Source organism: Nannobrachium achirus (genome assembly GCF_963921795.1).
Source record: "Nannobrachium achirus genome assembly, chromosome: 9".
NCBI classification, from domain to species: Eukaryota; Metazoa; Chordata; class Actinopteri; order Myctophiformes; family Myctophidae; genus Nannobrachium; species Nannobrachium achirus.
The window spans coordinates 52,116,211-52,135,308 of NC_137818.1; the positions used below are offsets into that span (position 1 = coordinate 52,116,211).

General features: G+C 41.8%; 1 protein-coding gene across 1 annotated transcript in view; it reads left to right on the forward strand.

Moving 5' to 3' along the window:
• LOC308291670 (copine-9-like) overlaps positions 1-19,098 on the forward strand; it is a gene marked incomplete at both ends in the record, with an annotated part of 206,115 nt that overhangs the window by 140,746 nt on the left and 46,271 nt on the right. The window contains 4 exons of the mRNA XM_080733750.1: positions 9,491-9,532; positions 12,705-12,780; positions 15,480-15,533; positions 18,355-18,416. Coding sequence (XP_080589876.1) covers positions 9,491-9,532; positions 12,705-12,780; positions 15,480-15,533; positions 18,355-18,416 — 234 coding nt within the window. The remainder of the gene's footprint in view (positions 1-9,490; positions 9,533-12,704; positions 12,781-15,479; positions 15,534-18,354; positions 18,417-19,098) is intronic.

The window sequence follows — 19,098 nt, forward strand, 5'->3', positions numbered from 1 at the left end:
ACGCAAACTTTACCAACTGGCTTTGTGAAGAAAAATGAAATATATATATGCTATTTTCTTAGAGGGATTTCAGATCGTTCACCTTTCTTTTTCTCCTTTTCTTTCACTGTCAACTGGAAAAGTATTGTCAAAATGAGTCTTTCCAGTTAAAAGGATATTCTCTTTCACTTTTGGTCATTTTATCCTCTAATCAGGCTTTTGGGAACACCCTGAACAGATCACACATCAAATATCTAACTACTGAAAAAAGCAAATTAAAAACTGTTCAGGGTATTCCCAAAAGACTGATTAGACGATTTTTCTTTTCCTGTGCTGCAGATGAGACAAATACTGTTTGACATGAATCTTTCCAAGCTCACATTGTGTCAGGGTATCCGTGTGCAGGGACCCATAATGTTCAATCAATAATGGTGTCTTGTTTCTAGCCCTGGAGTGAAGCTGTCAAAAGACACGGAGCAATTAACAATTGAGGCATTTAGTAGACACTCTGATCCATGCAGAGAAACTTACAGGTGTAAAGTCGAAATAAGCAGAGCAATCACAAGCTCTAGTCAATTAACTGCATCGTAAATTATAGTCGCATAAATAAAGAGAACACTGTAGAGCAGGGTTCCCCAATAGGTGGCCCACGGGCCATTTGCGGCCCGTGGGGGTGTTCTGTCTAGACTGGCCCCCAGCAACAACACCAGTCAACTAGTGGACTAGTGAAAGTTACAGGCATGGTGAGTGCGATATGAAACGTAAGCTTAACATAATCACAGTAAACCTTAATCACATCCAATCGCATTCAAGGGCTTTTGGAGAGAAATGAGACAGACTCCAGTCACTTTTAGAGCACTGCAGAGGTTAGTGTGTCTGTGTCCAGCTGATGCAAGTAAGTAGTTGACGGCCGCTCGTTAATGCATCAAAGGAAGGCAATTATCTGCACTGTCAACATGGCTGCTGATATACAGATGCATACTTTTCAAGCAGACTGGTTAATTGGTTCTTAACTTATTTTGTTTCAACTTTATTTTTTTTTACAAATTTCTTTATTGTTTTTTGGCAGATGAACAGAATAAAGGATTAGTCATACAAAATTACATATCTGTTTTTTTTCCCAATAAAGAAGAACAAAAGAAAACAAGAAGAAGCAACCACACAAACACATTCATCCAAGGTGGGGAGGAGGATAGGAGGGGGAGAGGGGGTTTCTCTGCTCTTAGCCTAGAAGGAGAGGTCGTCGATTATGGTCAAGGTGCCAATATGGTCCAGCATGGGCTGCCATTTTTTATAGAAGGACTCCAATGAGCCACCCAGCGAGGCCCTGAGCCTTTCCAGTTTTATACAATACAAAATTTCCTGGATCCACCTATTGTGAGTAGGAGGAGAAGGATGTATCCAATTTAAAAGAATTAACCTCCTAGCTAGTAGGGTCGTAAAAGCTATAACTCTTTGAATGGCAGATGTTGAATTGGGGATTGAGGTGAGACCGAAAATGGCAATAAGGGGATCTGGATCAATACGTACACCTATTGCTCTGCTTAGGGTGTCGAATACAGCAGTCCAAAAACTTGTCAATTTAGAACAGGACCAAAACATGTGCATGTAGTCCGCTGGGGATTGTTTACATCTATTGCAGGCATCTGATCTATCAGGGTATATCCTAGCCAGTTTGGCATTAGTAAAGTGAACTCTATGTAAAATCTTACACTGAATAAGCCTGTGCCTAGCACAAATAGAAGTAGTATGTACCAGTTCTAATATTTCATCCCACTGCTCGTCTGAGAGAGTAATTCCGAGGTCCTGGTCCCATGCAGCTCTTAATGAGTTTAAATGAGTATGATTCAACTTGGAGATGTCATCGTATATCATTGAAATTAATTTTTTATCTCCAGGGTTAAACTTCAAAAAGGAATCAAAGGCAGTCTCTGGTGGGCGATTAGGGTAATGAGGGTACATATTCCTGACAAAGTCTCTAAATTGGAGAAAGCGAAAATGGTGACTGTTGGGTAGATTGAATTTTACTTTCAGTTCAGCAAATGAGGAGAATATACCATTTGAAAAGAGATCCCCGATAGATCGCGCACCCCCTTCTGACCAGATCCGGAAGCCCGGGTCCGAGCATGACAGAGGGAAGAGATGATTTCGATATACAGGGGCAAGCCCGGAAGCTGTATGTAAACCGTGTTGTTTTCTCAGTTGAGACCAGATTTTCAATGTATTTACAACCAAGGGATTATTAGAGGCTTCCTTAAACTGAATCGGCAAATGGGAGCAAATCATAGACCATAGAGAATACTCCGAGGATGCAGCCTCCATTTCAGCCCATAGGGGTATAGAGCCTGTTGCTTGTTCAGTATTCCAAAAAAGGATCTTATTGATGTTGGCGGACCAGTAATAGTGGCGAATATTAGGAAGTGCTAAGCCTCCCTCATCTTTGGAAAGTTGGAGAATCTCTAGCCTAATACGTGCCTTTTTATTACACCATAGAAAGGTTCTAATAAGCCGGTCAAGATTGGTGAAAAATGATTTACTGATAAAAATAGGAACGTGTTGAAAAGGGTACAAAAATCGGGGGAGTATTATCATTTTAATCAGATTGACCCTACCCAATAAAGAAAGGGGCAGGGTAGACCAACGAGCCAATTCCTCTTTACACTTATCTACCAGTGGGCTGAAGTTCCTGGCAAAAAGTCCAGTGAATGATTTAGTGACATTGATACCCAAATATTTAAACCCTTCTGTAACTTTCCTAAAGGGAAAGCGAGAGTGGGGAATTTGATCGGCCAAGGGATTAATCGCTAAGTACTCGCTCTTTTGGAGATTAAGTTTATAGCCCGATAGCACCTTGAATTGTTCTATAATGCGCAAGATAATAGGTAGAGAGGTCACTGGGTCCGAAATGTATAATAAAAGGTCATCTGCATAAAGCGACAATTTGTGCACGTGCCCAAAACGGGAGATGCCCTTGAACCCCTCTTCTCCGCGCAGCCATAAGGCCAGTGGTTCGATGGCGAGGGCAAACAACGACGGAGACAAAGGGCAACCTTGCCTATTCCCGCGGGAGAGCGTGAAACGACCCGATTTCATTCCATTTACATTAACCGAAGATACTGGGGAAGTGTACATAAGTTTGATCCATTTAATAAATTCTGGGGGGAAACCAAATTTGTCAAGAACGTAGAATAGGTACCCCCATTCCACGCGATCAAACGCTTTTTCGGCATCTAAAGAAAGCACAATTTCAGGTGAGTCAGAGGCGGGAGTGTAAAGAATATTAAATAATCTTCTCGTGTTAAAAAAAGAATGCCTCCCGGTGATAAAACCTGTTTGATCAGGATTAATAAGGTCCGGCATCACACCTTGAAGGCGAGTCGCCAAGACCTTGGCCATAATCTTAAAGTCCACGTTTAAAAGGGAAATTGGTCTATAGCTACTGCACAAAAGCGGGTCTTTATCTTTTTTAAGCAATACCGAAATCGAGGCTTCTGTCAAAGTAGGGGGGAGCTGGCCTTTCTCAAAGGCGTCATTGTAAACGCGCACTAAAGTGGGAGCAAGTATTTCAGCAAATGCTTTATAGAAATCTGTTGTATAACCATCAGGTCCTGGAGATTTGCCGCTCTGTAGAGACTTTATAGCATCAATAATCTCCCACACCATTAAAGGGGCACCAAGTGTAGTTGTAGGCCCTTCTCCAATCTGGGGATAATTCAAGTTATCTAGTGGGTTGGGTCCTTCCCAATCGTTTATATTGGATTCTGATGTATATAACTTAAGGTAAAAGTCAGAAAAAACATTACTGATGGCAGGGTCGGTTATCGTTTCTCCCGCGGGTGTTTTTATTCTAGGGACCAGCCTCGAGGCTTCCGCCGCCCTTGCTTGGTATGCAAGCAGTTTCCCCGCTTTGTCCCCGTGTTCAAAGTAGCGTTGTCTAGTCTGAAGGAGCTGTCTTTGAACAATCGTCGTGGATAACATATCATATTCAGCTTGAAGTTGGACCCGAGTCGTATAAAGGGCCGGAGAAGGGTTGACTGAATATTGAGCATCCAGATCTCGTATTTTGTCCGCTATTGAAATTAATTTGTTTTTTTCCGTTCTTTTGAAATAAGCAACAAAAGAAATTATCTGACCCCGGAGATAAGCCTTAAATGCTTCCCAAAGTGTGCTACTGCACACATCTGGGGTATCATTAATCTCAAAATACTGTTTTATTTGTATGTCGAGGAAGTCTTTGAACATGATTTCCGAGAGCAGATGAGAGCTAAATTTCCAAAATTTGGATGGAGGTCTGCCTTGCTGAAATTTGAGTACTAAGGAAGTCGGGGCATGGTCCGAAATAACTATGGCGTGGTATTTACATGCCTCGACACTATGCAGTAGTCTCTTATCCAACAAAAAGAAGTCAATACGAGAGTACGAACGGTGTACATATGAAAAGAAGGAAAATACTTTGTCCGAAGGGGATTTGGTCCTCCATGGGTCTAACAAGCCAAGTTGGTCGGCGTGAAATGTCACTGCTTTGGCCGATTTAGATAGCGTAGATTGAGCGGCAGATGACCTATCAAGATTAGGATTCAAAACAAGGTTCCAATCTCCGCCAATTATAATCTGATGGTCATTTAAATTAGGTATCGAGGAGAAGAACCTAGAAATAAATCCCTCATCGTCCCAAGTAGGGGCATACAGAGAGGCCAGGACCACGGGAGTGCCCTGCAATTTGCCCGACACTATTACATATCTACCATTGGGGTCAATCTTTGTTGTGTTCAGTTCAAAGGCAACATCTCTATGTATAATTATAGCAGCCCCTCTTGCCTTTTCAGAGTATCTAGAATGAAATAGGTGGCCCATCCAAGATCTTTTAAGACTAGAAATGTATTTTGTGCGGAGATGTGTTTCTTGTAAGAAACAAACATCCCCTTTCAACTGTTGTAGGTGTGAAAGTACTTTTCCAATCTTGGAAGAAATATTTAGCCCTTTGACATTCCAGGAAATGAAATTAATATTCCTACCAGTCATTGGCACCAACGTCTAAATTATATCGGCATCTGAGCAGAGAGAGAGGGAGTGGGGAGGAGAAGGGAGGGAGGGAGGGGAGGGGTACACACACACAAGCACACAAATCCAAAACAATCCAAAAAATAAAAAGCCAAAAACAAAAACAGCGAAAGTCCTCCTGGAAGCACAGACGTGAGTATCATTATAGATACAGACTAACCAAGTGGACCCTCCTATAGCTAAATATGAAAACAGTTCTAATCGACCTAAATATGGAATAATGAGCAATATAATATGTAGCAACGATCAGCAAGAAAGAAGAACAGAAAACAAACAAAAGAAAAAAAAGGGGGCCTACAGAACCCATTTCCCTTTATTTAGTTTTTTTCTCTACTTTTTTTGCTTTTTCATCGAAAAACATTTCTTTTTTTTTCCCCCTCAATTTTTATCATTTTTTTTTTTTTTTAAATATATATATATATATATATTTTTTTTTATATATTTATTCCCGATTTGTTATTGATATTATTGATGTGCAACTGCTTATAGTACAATGGGTAAACCCATATAAGTAATCTCTTTGATCCCAGCCTCTTAACCACAATCCACATTATGTTCAATGCCAATCTACTCTGTGGAAAACTCAAGGCACTGCAAGGGTTACACCACACATGCAGCGCCACCCAAACAGCAACCAACGTCACTTCGGCATGAGCCGGAAGTAGGTCGCGTTAGACCCGGATGTGAAAGAAGTATTGCCGCGAAGTGCATTGTGGGATATAGGGTTCTGTAGGTTCAGTACACAATGGCATCATAGCCACGTTAGCAAGCATTGTAGTTTCAGGAACGTAAACACAAAAGCATAAATCCTACCACCCCCTTGTGCTCACTCGCATATAACAATTGTCAGAAAATACAATCAGCGATCTAATAGGTCTGAACATTAACGTTACAAATTATAGAGCAATAATTAAAAAACAAAAATAGTATAATGAGCGCAGACCATTTAAGTAGGGCGAGTGGCAGTTTTGAACAGAAAAGCTAACGGCTAGCGCACGACCACGCTGCCGAACCTATGTTTAATCACGGTTGTTATTAATGAAGTCTAAAATATAATAGCTACGACGTCGGCACCTCCAATCCACAGCGAACCGCGGCTTAGAGAAACGACGCCGTGCCTCCATTTCAATACAAAAACAACAAACGGGGGTGGTAATAAAGTCAGCATGGAAGAAAAGAAAAGAAAAAAAAACACACAAAAAAAAGGGGGTTATCATTCCAACGAACCCATTTCGTAACCAATACAATAACAGTAGCTGCCTTGATCACTCCCAAACCCAAACAGAATAGAATAGTAGTAGTGCATGCCACTAATAATAAAAAATAATAATAATTAAACGCCAGTTCTCATATGGCTACTATAGCTACATAAACAAGAAAAGAGAAGGCTGTAAAATCCCCCCTCCCCTAGATACAATAAAGTAACAAAAATAGTTCCCTTAGTTATTTTCAAGCCTTGACAAAATGATAGTAACAATAATAGGAAAACAGCACATCAGTACTCGATCAGAAAAAAAAAAACGAAAGGGGGGTGAGAATTCAGATGAGTAGCCTAGTAGTTATCGGAGAAATGAGACTACGGATTTAAAACCAGCAATCAAATATTGCGATCATTTCGGGCAAAGCCACAAGAGTTATATCTCAGTTCGTTAGTCCTGTCCGCATCTCATTTCGTAGCTAAGAAAAAAGCCAAAATCTAAGGGAATACAATAAACAATATTAATAAGAATAAAAAAATAAATTATAAAACAAAGAAAAGTTGTGGGCAGAGGCTGATTTCAGCAGCAAAAGGATACGATCGGTGGGTTGAATCAGGTTCAATGAAGAATAGTCCTCGACATTAATAAAGTTAGTGAATTAGAAAACAGTCAGCCGATCGATGAACATTACCCCGTCCCATTGTCCTCGTCCTGCGTCTCAGATAGTGGAACCCCTTCGCCATTCGTCTCTCTGTTGATCGTCCCGGCCAGAACCTCTGCGTCCTCCGGGTTGTCGAATGAGTGCGTTCTCCCCAAATAGGTCACCCGAAGCCGGCACATAGGGTAAACGACTCCGGCTCTGATGTTCATATCCTGGAACTTCTTTACGACCGAGTCGAATCGTTTCTTCTTCTGGTAGAGTTCTGGTGGTACGTCTGTCTGGAACCACACACGTCTGTTGCCTAGCTTGATCTCCTTCTTCTTCCTGGCAGCTTCCCAAACCATGTCCTTGTCCCGATCATTAAGAAACTGCATGATAATGGTTCTGGGGTGTGCTCTTGCATCCTTTCTCGGGCCCAGCCTATGAACCCTCCCAAGAAATATCTTGGAAGTAGGTTTGACATTCAGAGCCTTAGGAATCCAGTCCTCCAGATACGAGCATAATTTACCATTTGGTACTTCTGTCTCACAGGCGTTTGCAAGCTTCAAGTTGGACCTTCTGGATCTGGTCTGAAGATCCAGAACCTTTGCTTTTAAATCTTTGTTCTCGTTGTCTAGAGAAGCCACTTTAGCCTGGAGACCATTGACTGCATCTTCAGTATCAGAGATACGGGACTCGGTCGCAGTAACCCGTGTGACGCACCCAGCTACCTCAGCCTTAATTCCATCAATCGCCGCCATCACTCCGTCGAATCTGCCGTTTAGGCATTGAAATTTGCGGTCAAATGAGGTCTCCATAGCCCGAATAGCGTCCAGAACAGACCTGTTTCCATCATCTCCACTCCCGGTGGAGGGGGTAGCGGTAGCCATAGCTTCGTCAGACTGCATGTTGGAGTCGCCGTGTTTGTCCCCCTCTTGCTCGGGTTGTTTAGCGTGAGTTTCCATCGGGGAGAAAAGTCGATCAAAAGCTACTCTAGATTGTAGACGAGTTGCTGGTTTCTTGTTGGTCGATAATGCCATCGATTTAACACCAAAAATGCTCACTTTTATTAAGAACTGTCCAAGTTATATCAGTATTTTGAGTAACACTAGCGGAGGTACACCAAACGTGACTTGCTAGCAAGCCGCCATCTTGGAAAGTCCGAGTGGATCTTGTTTCAACTTTAAGGAGTGCATTTCTCCTTGTATGACACACTGATTTAAGAATACCAGGGCTAAATTATTAGCGCCACAAGCAATAATAATTATACTAATGGTGGTATAAGAGCAGCAACAACACTAGAGGGAACGAGAAGGGATACGAGGACATTGACCTGCTAGGGGGTGGAGTCTTCAGACTGACACTGGGAGTGAGTCTGCAGTTCTCACTGCAATGGGGATTTCATAACACAGTTGGGAGCTAGAAGGGAGTCTCAAATAACAAAATGTGCAGACAAATAAATCTAGTTCCATTCCAGTGTCAAAAACATGTACAAGGATAAGGTTGGGGAACTTAGAAAATATCCAAGGCAGCTCTGTTAGTAGAAAAACAATTTTATTGGGTCATGGCAGCAAGATTAAAAAAACGACCTACGTGTTTCAGCCACATGTGGCCTTCATCAGGGTCCATATAATAGAGAACAACAAAATGTGCAGATCTACCACCTCACAACACACGTATGGCCACGTGCGCAATATTTATTCATTCAGAATGAGCTCATTCCGAACAGTACATGGAAACTGAATGAAAGTACCACCCCTCCAGACCGGAATGGAATATTCTATTCCAATTGACCGGAATGGATATTCTATTCCAATTGAGGTGTTTACATGAGCATTTTTATTCTGAATGAGCTGTCATTCCGAATACAAGTGGAATATACCTGAGCATGCACTCATTGTAAGCGACTTTAGTTTGTTGCCGTGCAACCAGGGGTGTAGTTGGCTGGATTATTCATGAAGCTTTCCCGGAAGATAAAGATCCCATGATTGGCTGCTAGTTGCACAGTTTTCCCCCCCGCGAGGTACCAAAAAGATTTGTTCTCCACTGGACCCCATTAATTTTCCTCTTTGATTTTCTACCCTTAATAAACATCATCATACATACTTTATGGTTCCTGTTGCTAGTGGAAAAACTGCCTTTCAATTACCATGATATGCGTTTTGTGCAAATATGGTCCCATTTATGTTAAAATTGATGATAAAGTTGGGGGGGGGGCGTGGGCAACTAAACTGATACCAGCCGGCTGTGTTCTTCTTTGTGTGCTTTATTTCGGGAGGCTCCGACCACATTCTCCCATGTATCCCTGCGGTTGCACGTGACCGTTGGCAGCCAATAGCATTCCTTATGATTCCTGGGGTACCATTCAAACAATGATGGCGACACCCATACAAGGGACAAAAAAGCGTTATTTTCGCCGCATAGAAACCAATGGCTTCGCGTCGTCTATATTTCTTTTACAGTCTATGCGTGCAACACAGTTGTACTGCCAAGTATAAAATAGAGCATAACCATTAAACTAAAGTACTTAGTTAACTTCCCAGAATAGGCATTCTAGGGTTCATGTGGTCAATGTTCTGGTGGGGACAATATGGGTCTCTCTTCCTTCCAGGACAGTGAAAGTGGACGTGTACGACTGGGACAGAGATGGAAGGTAAGAAACCCTCCAGTGCATTCACCCACACTCACCCACGTGAAGAATAATGAAGGGTTTGTGTTCCAGCAAATGTTTTTTTTTTCTAGTAAAGTACACACTGTACAGAGTGGGTACTGTAGAAAATGACATGTTACAAAGCAAGGCGAGAGACACACAAATAAATATGGGTTTGACATTGATAGAGAAGGAAGCTGAGAGCCCTGCATCAGTATTGGGATCCAATTAAAAAATGCACAATCCGAAGCTTATGTGGTCGTGCACATACTTTAGCTTAAGGGTCTTCAACAGGGGGTCTGGGACCACTAGGGGGTCCTCAGAGTTACTACAGGGAGTACTCCAAATCTTTGTGTGATTTTTTTATATTAACCACTTGAACCCTAGCGTCCATATTCTGAGAACTTTAGCCAAAAATCTACAAGCTCAACGCCTCACGCTGCAAGGCGTTGTGAGCTTGTAGATCGGCTATTTTCGGCAAAGCGGTTTGGTGTAGAGGAGAAAAAGAGCAAAGTATTGATGGTTCAAGTGGTTAAATATCTGAAAACTCAAATTGACACGAATCCAAAATACATTGAGGATTGTGCCGTCAAACGATGAATCTATATGGCATCTATGGGTTGTGGGGTTCCCTGCTTCATCTCTCTCTCTCTCTCTCTCAACTAAGGTGTCCTTGGCCTGAAAACATTGAAGACCCCTACATTAGCTTGATATGAACACCTTTATCTTATGGCTAAATGCCATGAGCAGTGAGATTGTTGTTTTGAAAAGTTCCCATCAGGTGTGTGCATAAGCCATAAGGGTTCTGTTTAGCCTGAGCCCGCTGTGTTGCTGTCCATGGTGCTGTTATGGCCGTCTCTCTGTCTCTTTCACTCTCTCTCTCTCATTCTGTGTTTGTGATGTTTTTTGGGTCCCTCTACAGTGCACCATTACAGGATTCCATTATTGGAATGGCACTTGCATGCAGGCGGGGAGTGGCAGTCAGACATTTAACTGCGGGCAGCCATTGCGGGCGCGAGGGGGGGAATGATCAGAGATCCAGCGGGAGCGGACGGGACCTGGATCTTTTTTTAACCCATTTAGGCCTAGGATTATTGAATGCTTTAAATATTGAAAAATAGCAGATCTACAAGCTCACAGCGCGGCACCGAGTGCCGCGCTGCGAGCTTGTAGATCTGCTATTTTTTTTAAAGTCGTGAGCAAATGTGTGCAAATCTTTGAATATATGTATTTTCAAAGCAAATGTTTGTAATTCAAATTTTGCTTTTGGGTGGTCCCTGGAACTAAATATTTTGAGATACAGGTCCGTGGCCAAATACATATCATTTTGGGGGTCCTTCAAATGAAAAGGTTTGAGAACCACTGACATAGTAGTCTCTCAAGAACAGACTAACTGAGCTCCATTTAAGTGAAAAGGACCTTTTCTTTGTCGATGGCGAACCAGATTTCTGACATAGAAACATCGTTTTTTCAAAAAAACCTTTGAAGGATTCAAAAGACACTTATAGAATCGGGTCAAAATTCAAATGTTCACGACTTTTCAAAAATAGCAGATCTACAAGCTCGCAGCGCGGCACTCGGTGCCGCGCTGTGAGCTTGTATATCTGCTATTTTTCAATAGTTAAAGCTTAAAATAATGATACACAAAATGTGTACCCGTTCTAAATGGGTTTAAGCAGTCTGGCGCGGGGCTCTAATGGTCTAATCCAGGGGTCGGCAACCCAAAATGTTGAAAGAGCCATATTGGACCAAAAAAACCCAAAGCAAGTCTGTCTGGAGCCGCACAAAATTATAAAAGCCTTATATATTGTCGTTGTCGGGTGGAAACCTTGTATGTCCAAAACTTTGTTTTGTATTTATCATTTAAAAAATGAACTAAACTAGTGAAAACAGCCGATCTACAAGCACACAACGCCTCGCATCGCGAGGTGTTGTGTGCTTGTAGATCTGCTGTTTTCACTACTTTTGTGCGTCAGTCTTGTATGATGAAGCAGGGCTTTACTTTGCGAAAAAAAAACAAAAAAAACATACACATTTGAAACTTGGAGATAACAAGGTTTCTGCCCGTCAGTGACGATAAAAAAATCGTTAAAAAAAAAAAAAAAAATCCCCCCATCTTTTTTCATTTTCATACATTTTTGAGAAAGCTCCAGGGAGCCACTAGGGTGGCGCTAAAGAGCCGCATGCGGCTCTAGAGCCACGGGTTGCTGACCCCTGGTCTAATCAATGGCTGTCCTCTCCTGTTTGTGTAATGCTGAATTCACACTAGCAGCAGCTGTCCACTTTGCATGTTCTGAGACAGCGAGAGACATGGTCTATGCCTGGCAAGGTGCGAGGGAGGGGGAGAAAGCAAAAAGCTCTTCTGCTAAATTGAGAAAAGTTTACTTTTCTGCTGCAAACTTTTCTGCTGCCGCTGTGCGGCAAGTCAAAGCGACAGCCAACCGGTTCTCGCCTGAATTAGTCATGGACTACAGGTGGGTGTCACGTGAAGGCACCTGAAGGTGACGTGGGTGTTTCACATGTTTAGTTGGCCAGGCACCCATTTAGCAGAAGAACTCTGAGGAATTGCTATCACAGCTGGTGTGAATTTAGCATAATGTTTAATTATAAAGGACAACTTTGTTTTTTTTTACAACAAGGGTGCATATTTTAGATAGTCATTGGAGAAAAGAAAAGATGAGTGTTAAAATGTTTTAATTGACTTCTTTCTATCGTTTTAGTGATTTTAACTATTTTGATTTGCATGCATTCCACCAGGTTGGGGGCATGCATGCAAGAGGCTAAATATCTCTCAGACACAGTAGGCCCATTCCCAAGATGCACCACAATCTTTCATGGGCAGATGACTTATGGGGGCTGGTGTAACTAGTAGGCTAATATAGAAATTGATAGCTTATCGTGTCTAAAAATACATATTTAGCCACTTGTACGCATGTAAATGAAAACATTTTTACACTCATCTTTTCTTTTCTCTAATTACAATCTAAAATATGAACCCTTGTTGTAAAAAAACTAAGTTGATGTGGCACGCCAGAAATATCCTATCTACAAGCTTACATCGCATTGTGAATTCAGCGATGTTAGCTTGTAGATCCACTGTTGTCTGGCACCAGCATACTGTATGAAGAAGCATAAATCAGGCTTTGTACGTGGTTTGAATTGGTTCCACTTGCAGCCACGACTTCATCGGCGAATTCACCACCAGCTACAGGGAGCTGTCTAGAGGGCAGAACCAGTTCAACGTCTACGAGGTGAGACTGCAGCAGTGTTTTTCAAACGTTTTTGTCTCGGGTCACCCCTGTAAAGAACATCTTCATCCATGGCACCCTTGAATTTACATTTTTATTGCACCTTTTGTTTAACAGTACATACATATGTACATTTTTCCCCAAAGATACAGTATGCCACAAGGGAAACTGGACAAAGTATTTGTTGCGATCGTCAGGTTGCAGTTACTATCAAAACCTCCACTGGCTGTCAGTCAGTCAGTCATTCAATCTGTCCGTCACGTCACACTTTTGCCCTACTCATATCTCTGCCACCGTTGCTCCTATCCATGTCAAAATTTGCACACGCACTCCTTGGCTGCCAAACCACAACCTCGTGTTGAAATCATTGTAGTGGAGTAAAAAGTACAATATTTGCCTCTGTGATTTAGTGGCGTAAAAGTGAAATATTGAAAGTGGGAAATGCTCCAATAAAATGTAAAATATCCTCAAAATTGTAATGTGCGATAGTCAAGTACATGTACTTAGTTACCTTCTACCTCTGATAGTCACTTATCGTCACTGTCGGGCAGAAACCTTGTATCTCCAAGTTTAAAATGTGTACGCTTTCCCAAAGTAAAGCCCTGCGTCATCATACAAGGCCGTTGCACAAAAGTAGTGAAAACAGCAGATCGACAAACACACAACGCCTCGCACCCGCGAGGCGTTGTGCGCTTGTAGATCGGCTGTTTTCACTAGTTTAAACCATTTTTAAAATGATAATGCAAAACGAACGGTTTTGGACATACAAGGTTCTCACCGGACAACGACGTTATAGTGCAAAGAAAACATTTACTTCAAAGTAAAGGGCGTCCACATCATGCACTATAACTCTTATCCTTCACCACTGTCGTCATTTATAGTTGTGGTGTGGAATCTACTGTACTTACACTACTAACAGGAGTCTTTCATATAACGACTCCATAATATATAGCTAGTAGTCTAGTATTCCAAAGGACATGCAGGTCACCTTTGTCATTTGAGCTGAAGCTGATCCAAATATTGATGTATTGATTGCAAAAGAGGGTTCAGAACTCAACGGTGTCCTTTTCCTTGTTAAATAAAGGTTACCACTGTACTGTATGTATTGTATGCTCTGGACAAATGTCTAATTGAGATGGCTTTTGCATAAAAAGAAGGGGGCGGAGGGAGCAGAAGGACAAAAGAGACTACAAAGACAGAGAAAGTGAGATTTATTCCATTCTGGATTCCATTTTGGACAAACTATCATCAAATCTCTCCTGGAATCCAGTCCAGTGGAAATGTGCATTCAGGCTGTCTCACAGTCTGTTTGCTGATAATTGTTAGAAAATAGAAAGGAGTAACGTGGACAGGCAGAAAAAGCTTACAAACATTTTCAGAGTTCCTGTTTTGCAGCCAGGGAAGAGAAGAAGGAAGAGAGACAGTATAAAGGATGAATGCTTAGATGATAGATGTGAAAAAAGCAAAATGGTACACATTACCATAGTCATGTGGATCTGTCAGCTTTTTCTTATTCCATCCTGATTGGCTAAAATTGGCTTATAAAGTTTGCAGGAGTCAGTGGCCCATTTTTAACAAAATGTGTCAATCTCCTCATGGTGGCTCTACAGCAGCCCACCCCATGTTTTGGCCTACAACCCTTGAACCGTAGGTTGTACAATCAGCATATTATTTTCCCCTGGATTCCTTGGACTCTGTTTGTGCCAGTTCATTTCCCTCAAAGCACACTTGTTGCTGCTACTACTACAGATTATATCTGGGGTCCTGTGATCAAAATGTACAACACTGTTGATTTCGTCGACTAAAACAATGACAAAAAATGTTTGTCGACTGCCTTTTTTTCACTGACGAAAACTAAATAAAAACTAAGCTAAAACTAAGCGGTGATGACTAAAATTAAGACTAAATATATTGACAAATTCGTCAACAAAATAAAAACTAGACTAAAACGTTAGGGAGGGACTAGTGGAGAAGAGAGTAATTTTATGTTTGGTTGCTCTCAAGTGTTGTGTGTTGAATTTAGCAGATCTACAAGCTCACAACGCGCCGCGCTGCGACGTGTTGTGCGCTTGTAGATCTGCTATTCTCAACACACAACCAAGTGTAAAATCAGTCATTACGATGCCATAAAGGCCTGCCAAAATACATTTTAGTTGACTAAATCAACTGTACTGTAGATTTAGTCGCCTAGAATCTTATGATGATTTAGTCGACTTAAAATTAGTCTAAAACTAAAACTTTTCAGGTGACTAAATTATGACTAAAACTACCATTTTATTCAAAAGACTATGACTAAATCAAAATTTGCTGTCAAATCAACACTGATGTATAATTTCAATTTATCAGATCCCATTCCAAGTGGCTATGACCCACAGTTTGCTGTCAAATCAACACTGATGTATAATTTCAATTTATCAGATCCCATTCCAAGTGGCTATGACCCACAGTTTGCAGGCCCTGGGTATAGGCAACCCGGCCTGGCGGAGACCTATACCCCGAGGAGCACACCTTTCCTGTTATTAGTGTTAAATGACTGATAGATGGACCTTTGCAATGTGCCTTATTCAGAGCGCTAAAAATAGAACACATCAATCCCACTGGCTCCTTGAAATTAAACAGGTTGAGAGGAGAGAGGATGCCACTCACCTGGGGGCTCCTTCTGAGGGCTCTTATACTAAATTGCCTCTTGCTGCCACCAACAGGTTTTAAACCCCAAGAAAAAAGGCAGGAAGAAGAAATACGTCAACTCTGGCACGGTGAGTATTCATTCCCTACGTTATGCTCCTTCGCACAGCTGAGTGTCGCATGCTGAAATATAGCCAATCTGCAAGCTCACAAGCAGATGGTCTTTTTTTGGCGAGCGACACCACCAGGGACGTGCAGAGAATGTTTGAGAGGCAGGGGCTGACATTTCTAAAAGGGCCTTTTGGTGAAGATATCGAAAATAGCAGACGTCCAAGCTCATAACACGACACGTTGTGAGCTTGGAGGTCGGCTATTTTCAATGCTTGATTTCTACACAGAGAGGGCAATTCTTTCAACATAAGATGCTGGATTCAAGTTGAGGAGAGTTTGGACAATTAATTATCTACAATGCTGCCTTCAAGTATAGCATGGAAAGAGGGCATTTGCATTTCTTTCACCATAGTAAAAACTAAAAACTCCATTCATAGTCTGGAGAGGGCACTTTTTAAGGGTAAAAGGGCAGGGGCTCAAGCCCCCGTTGATGTCTATGTGCGCACGTGCCTGGACACCACCATACGATGAAGTACAAACCAGACTTATCCCTCTATGTCTCCTATCAGTGACTATCAGTGAGTTGGTAATTAATAGTGCAGATAATTAGCACTCTCATCCTGTTCACCCTTCTGCTCTGTCCCTGGGCACGTTTGCTTATGGAAGAATAATTTATAATCCTTTGATTTGATTATTGATTTATTATTCATTCAGTGTTAGTTTTATTCTCATGACTGTGTTCTGAAATGGTTCATTGTTTAGGTAGACATTGTTATGTCATGTTTAAATGGATTGTACTAGCAGATTAGAACTCTAAATTCTCTTAGAAGTATTTTTTTTCCCCCTTTCATGTCAGACTCTTGTAACGCAACCACACATTTCTGCTGGTGGTTACATGATGTTATTCATTGCGTCAGACATTCCGTAGCAATTCTTTATTCTCTCACCAAGTGAATACTTAATTTCCACAACAGCTTGGGTCTGTTTTTCTCTGCTCTGTTTACGCCTCAATGACTCTCAATCTCTCCCTGTCTCATCTTAAACTCCTTTTGTTTCTCTCACTTCCTCACTTTGGGACTGTGTATGTGTATGTGTGTATGTGTATGTGTGTATCCGTGTGTGTGTATCCGTGTGTGTGTGTGTGTGTGTGTGTGTGTGTGTGTGTGTGTGTGTGTGTGTGTGTGTGTGTGTGTGTGTGTGTGTGTGTGTGTGTGTGTGTGTGTGTGTGTGTGTGCGTGCGTGCGTGCGTGCGTGCGTGCGTGCGTGCGTGCGTGGTGCTTGATTTGGCGTGCACTGTTATGCCCCACATATTATAGAGGTTTGAGCATGCTCACCCCTATGTTGCACCACCAAGCCTACTGATATGCCCATATATGGAGATCCACCTTTTGTAACCATATATGGAGCAGACTGATTTGTTTGCGCCTGATGCCATGGCAACACATTTAGGTTAGACATGCAACCAGGCCGCTCCACGTGCACGACGCGCGCGCGACCGCAGTTTTATTAATTTATTTTTTAAGTTTTGCAGTCATTTTGCCCTATTCACCAGCAGTCTCCCAGTCCCCAACCACCCCTTAGGTTATAAGCAAAACAAGCCAAAAACAACAGTTTAAGTCCTGTTGTATGTATAGTTGGGACTGAACGAATTGAATGTAAAGGAGTAGTAGGCTGTACAAATAAACATACAACTTCATCTTGCATAAGGGATTTAATTATATTGGACTAATAATCGCGCAGGCTCAGGCTGTGTGTTTGCACGCATACTGCATGGTTTCATAACAAGTTGTTTCTGTTGCATCGAGGCCAACAACACATGTACAGAATAATGAGAAATAGTCTGAAAGTGAGGTCTGCGCAAATGTTTCATAGGTTGATATTCATCTGTCCAGAAATTAATCAATTATAGACTACAGTACTCACTGTATGGTCGAGTGGTCACGATATTGTGTCCATGCATCTCTGTTATGCAACTTTGGGAAAGTTGTAAAGGCTTTGGTGGTGATCTTGTACAGTTTCCATAACATCTCCTCATAAAGAACTTCAATCGAGTGTATAATGTTTGTTTTATATGGGTTGTTAGCGTGCCTTCCATAATTCCCATGGTCCATGGGTTAATGGACTGCTGTGTTCTCTCTCCCCCCAGCACCCCCGTTCGCAAATTAATGTGTAGGCTAAACTGTTCTGATAATACAACTTGTTTTGGCTGTCCATTCATCATGTATAACTTAAACTGCGCGGTCGTATTCCAAACCAATGCATCTTAACAACATAACAAACCGACAACTAGGGCCAACCCAGCAACAACTATCGTTTCCTGTCTTACTTTCACAATAAAGTGTCTCCCGCTTACCTCCCAATGCAGCTTATTTCACGCAGGTTATTATTAACAGGAAAAAGTGTAGCTTAACCTGTGTGTTTTTGTGCAACCAAACGTGCATGGGAGAGAGAATGATGAGGGTGAGAGAGAGAGAGAGAGAGAGAGAGACATTGAGAAACAGAGAGAGAGAGAGAGAGAACTGCTGTTGTTTAGGAGTAGTACTGCACTTGGTAAGCACCAAAAGCCTCCGCGTAAATCTGCCACTGCATGCAACACTCCATATTTGGGTGACAATTTTAATATAGGATGTTGTTGTTTTTTTCCATCTCCGCGTCTGCTGAATGCCTAAATTGTAAATTATAATTTACAGTTGCAAAATACCTATTGTAACCCCCAATATAGGCATAAGAACCTTTTAAATCCCAAATAACCATATTATGAGGAATCTGAAGAACCATTTGCTAAATAAAATGGTTCTTTAGTAGGTGATGGTTAAGAACCATATTTTTTTCTGTGTGCAGGTAACTCTGCTGTCCTTCAAAGTGGAATCTGAGTACACCTTTGTGGATTTCATCCGTGGAGGGTGAGTTGAATACTGATCACTGTGTGTGTGTGTGTGTGTGTGTGTGTGTGTGTGTGTGTGTGTGTGTGTGTGTGTGTGTGTGTGTGTGTGTGTGTGTGTGTGTGTGTGTGTGTGTGTGTGTGTGTGTGTGTGTGTGCGCGCGCGCGCCCGTTGTATAACCAGCGTTTATTAGATTGCGTTTGCTGATGGCCTTTCAATGTGGAATATCTATGAGACCAGTACAGGAGGACCGAAGTTCCAATCAAGTTTGCACTTTTTTAATCCAATTTGTAAACAGCTAATTTATTCTGCTTGTTCACTTTTAATTACCAATTCCATTTGTTTAACCTAATTAGTCTTGCAAGATTGTCCCGCCATACTAATAAGCCAATCAACCAATAAACTAATTAAATATTGGCTGGTACACACACGCGCGCGCGTGTGTGTGTGCGTGCGTGCGTGTGTGTGTGTGTGTGCTGTATTCATATGAGAACCCAAATGCATTAGTGTCCTCTTTGTTTGATGCGCTGTCTTGTCCCCCTGATGGTGTGGGTTTGAGCGGAGGCTGTTTATCTTTCAATGTCATATAACAATGGTTCTATGCCTCATTCAATGTGCTGCAGTGCATCTACACATGATAGTAGATATCAAATAGATACATACTCTAGATCAGGGCTGGGCAACTTTGATGATGGAGAGGGCC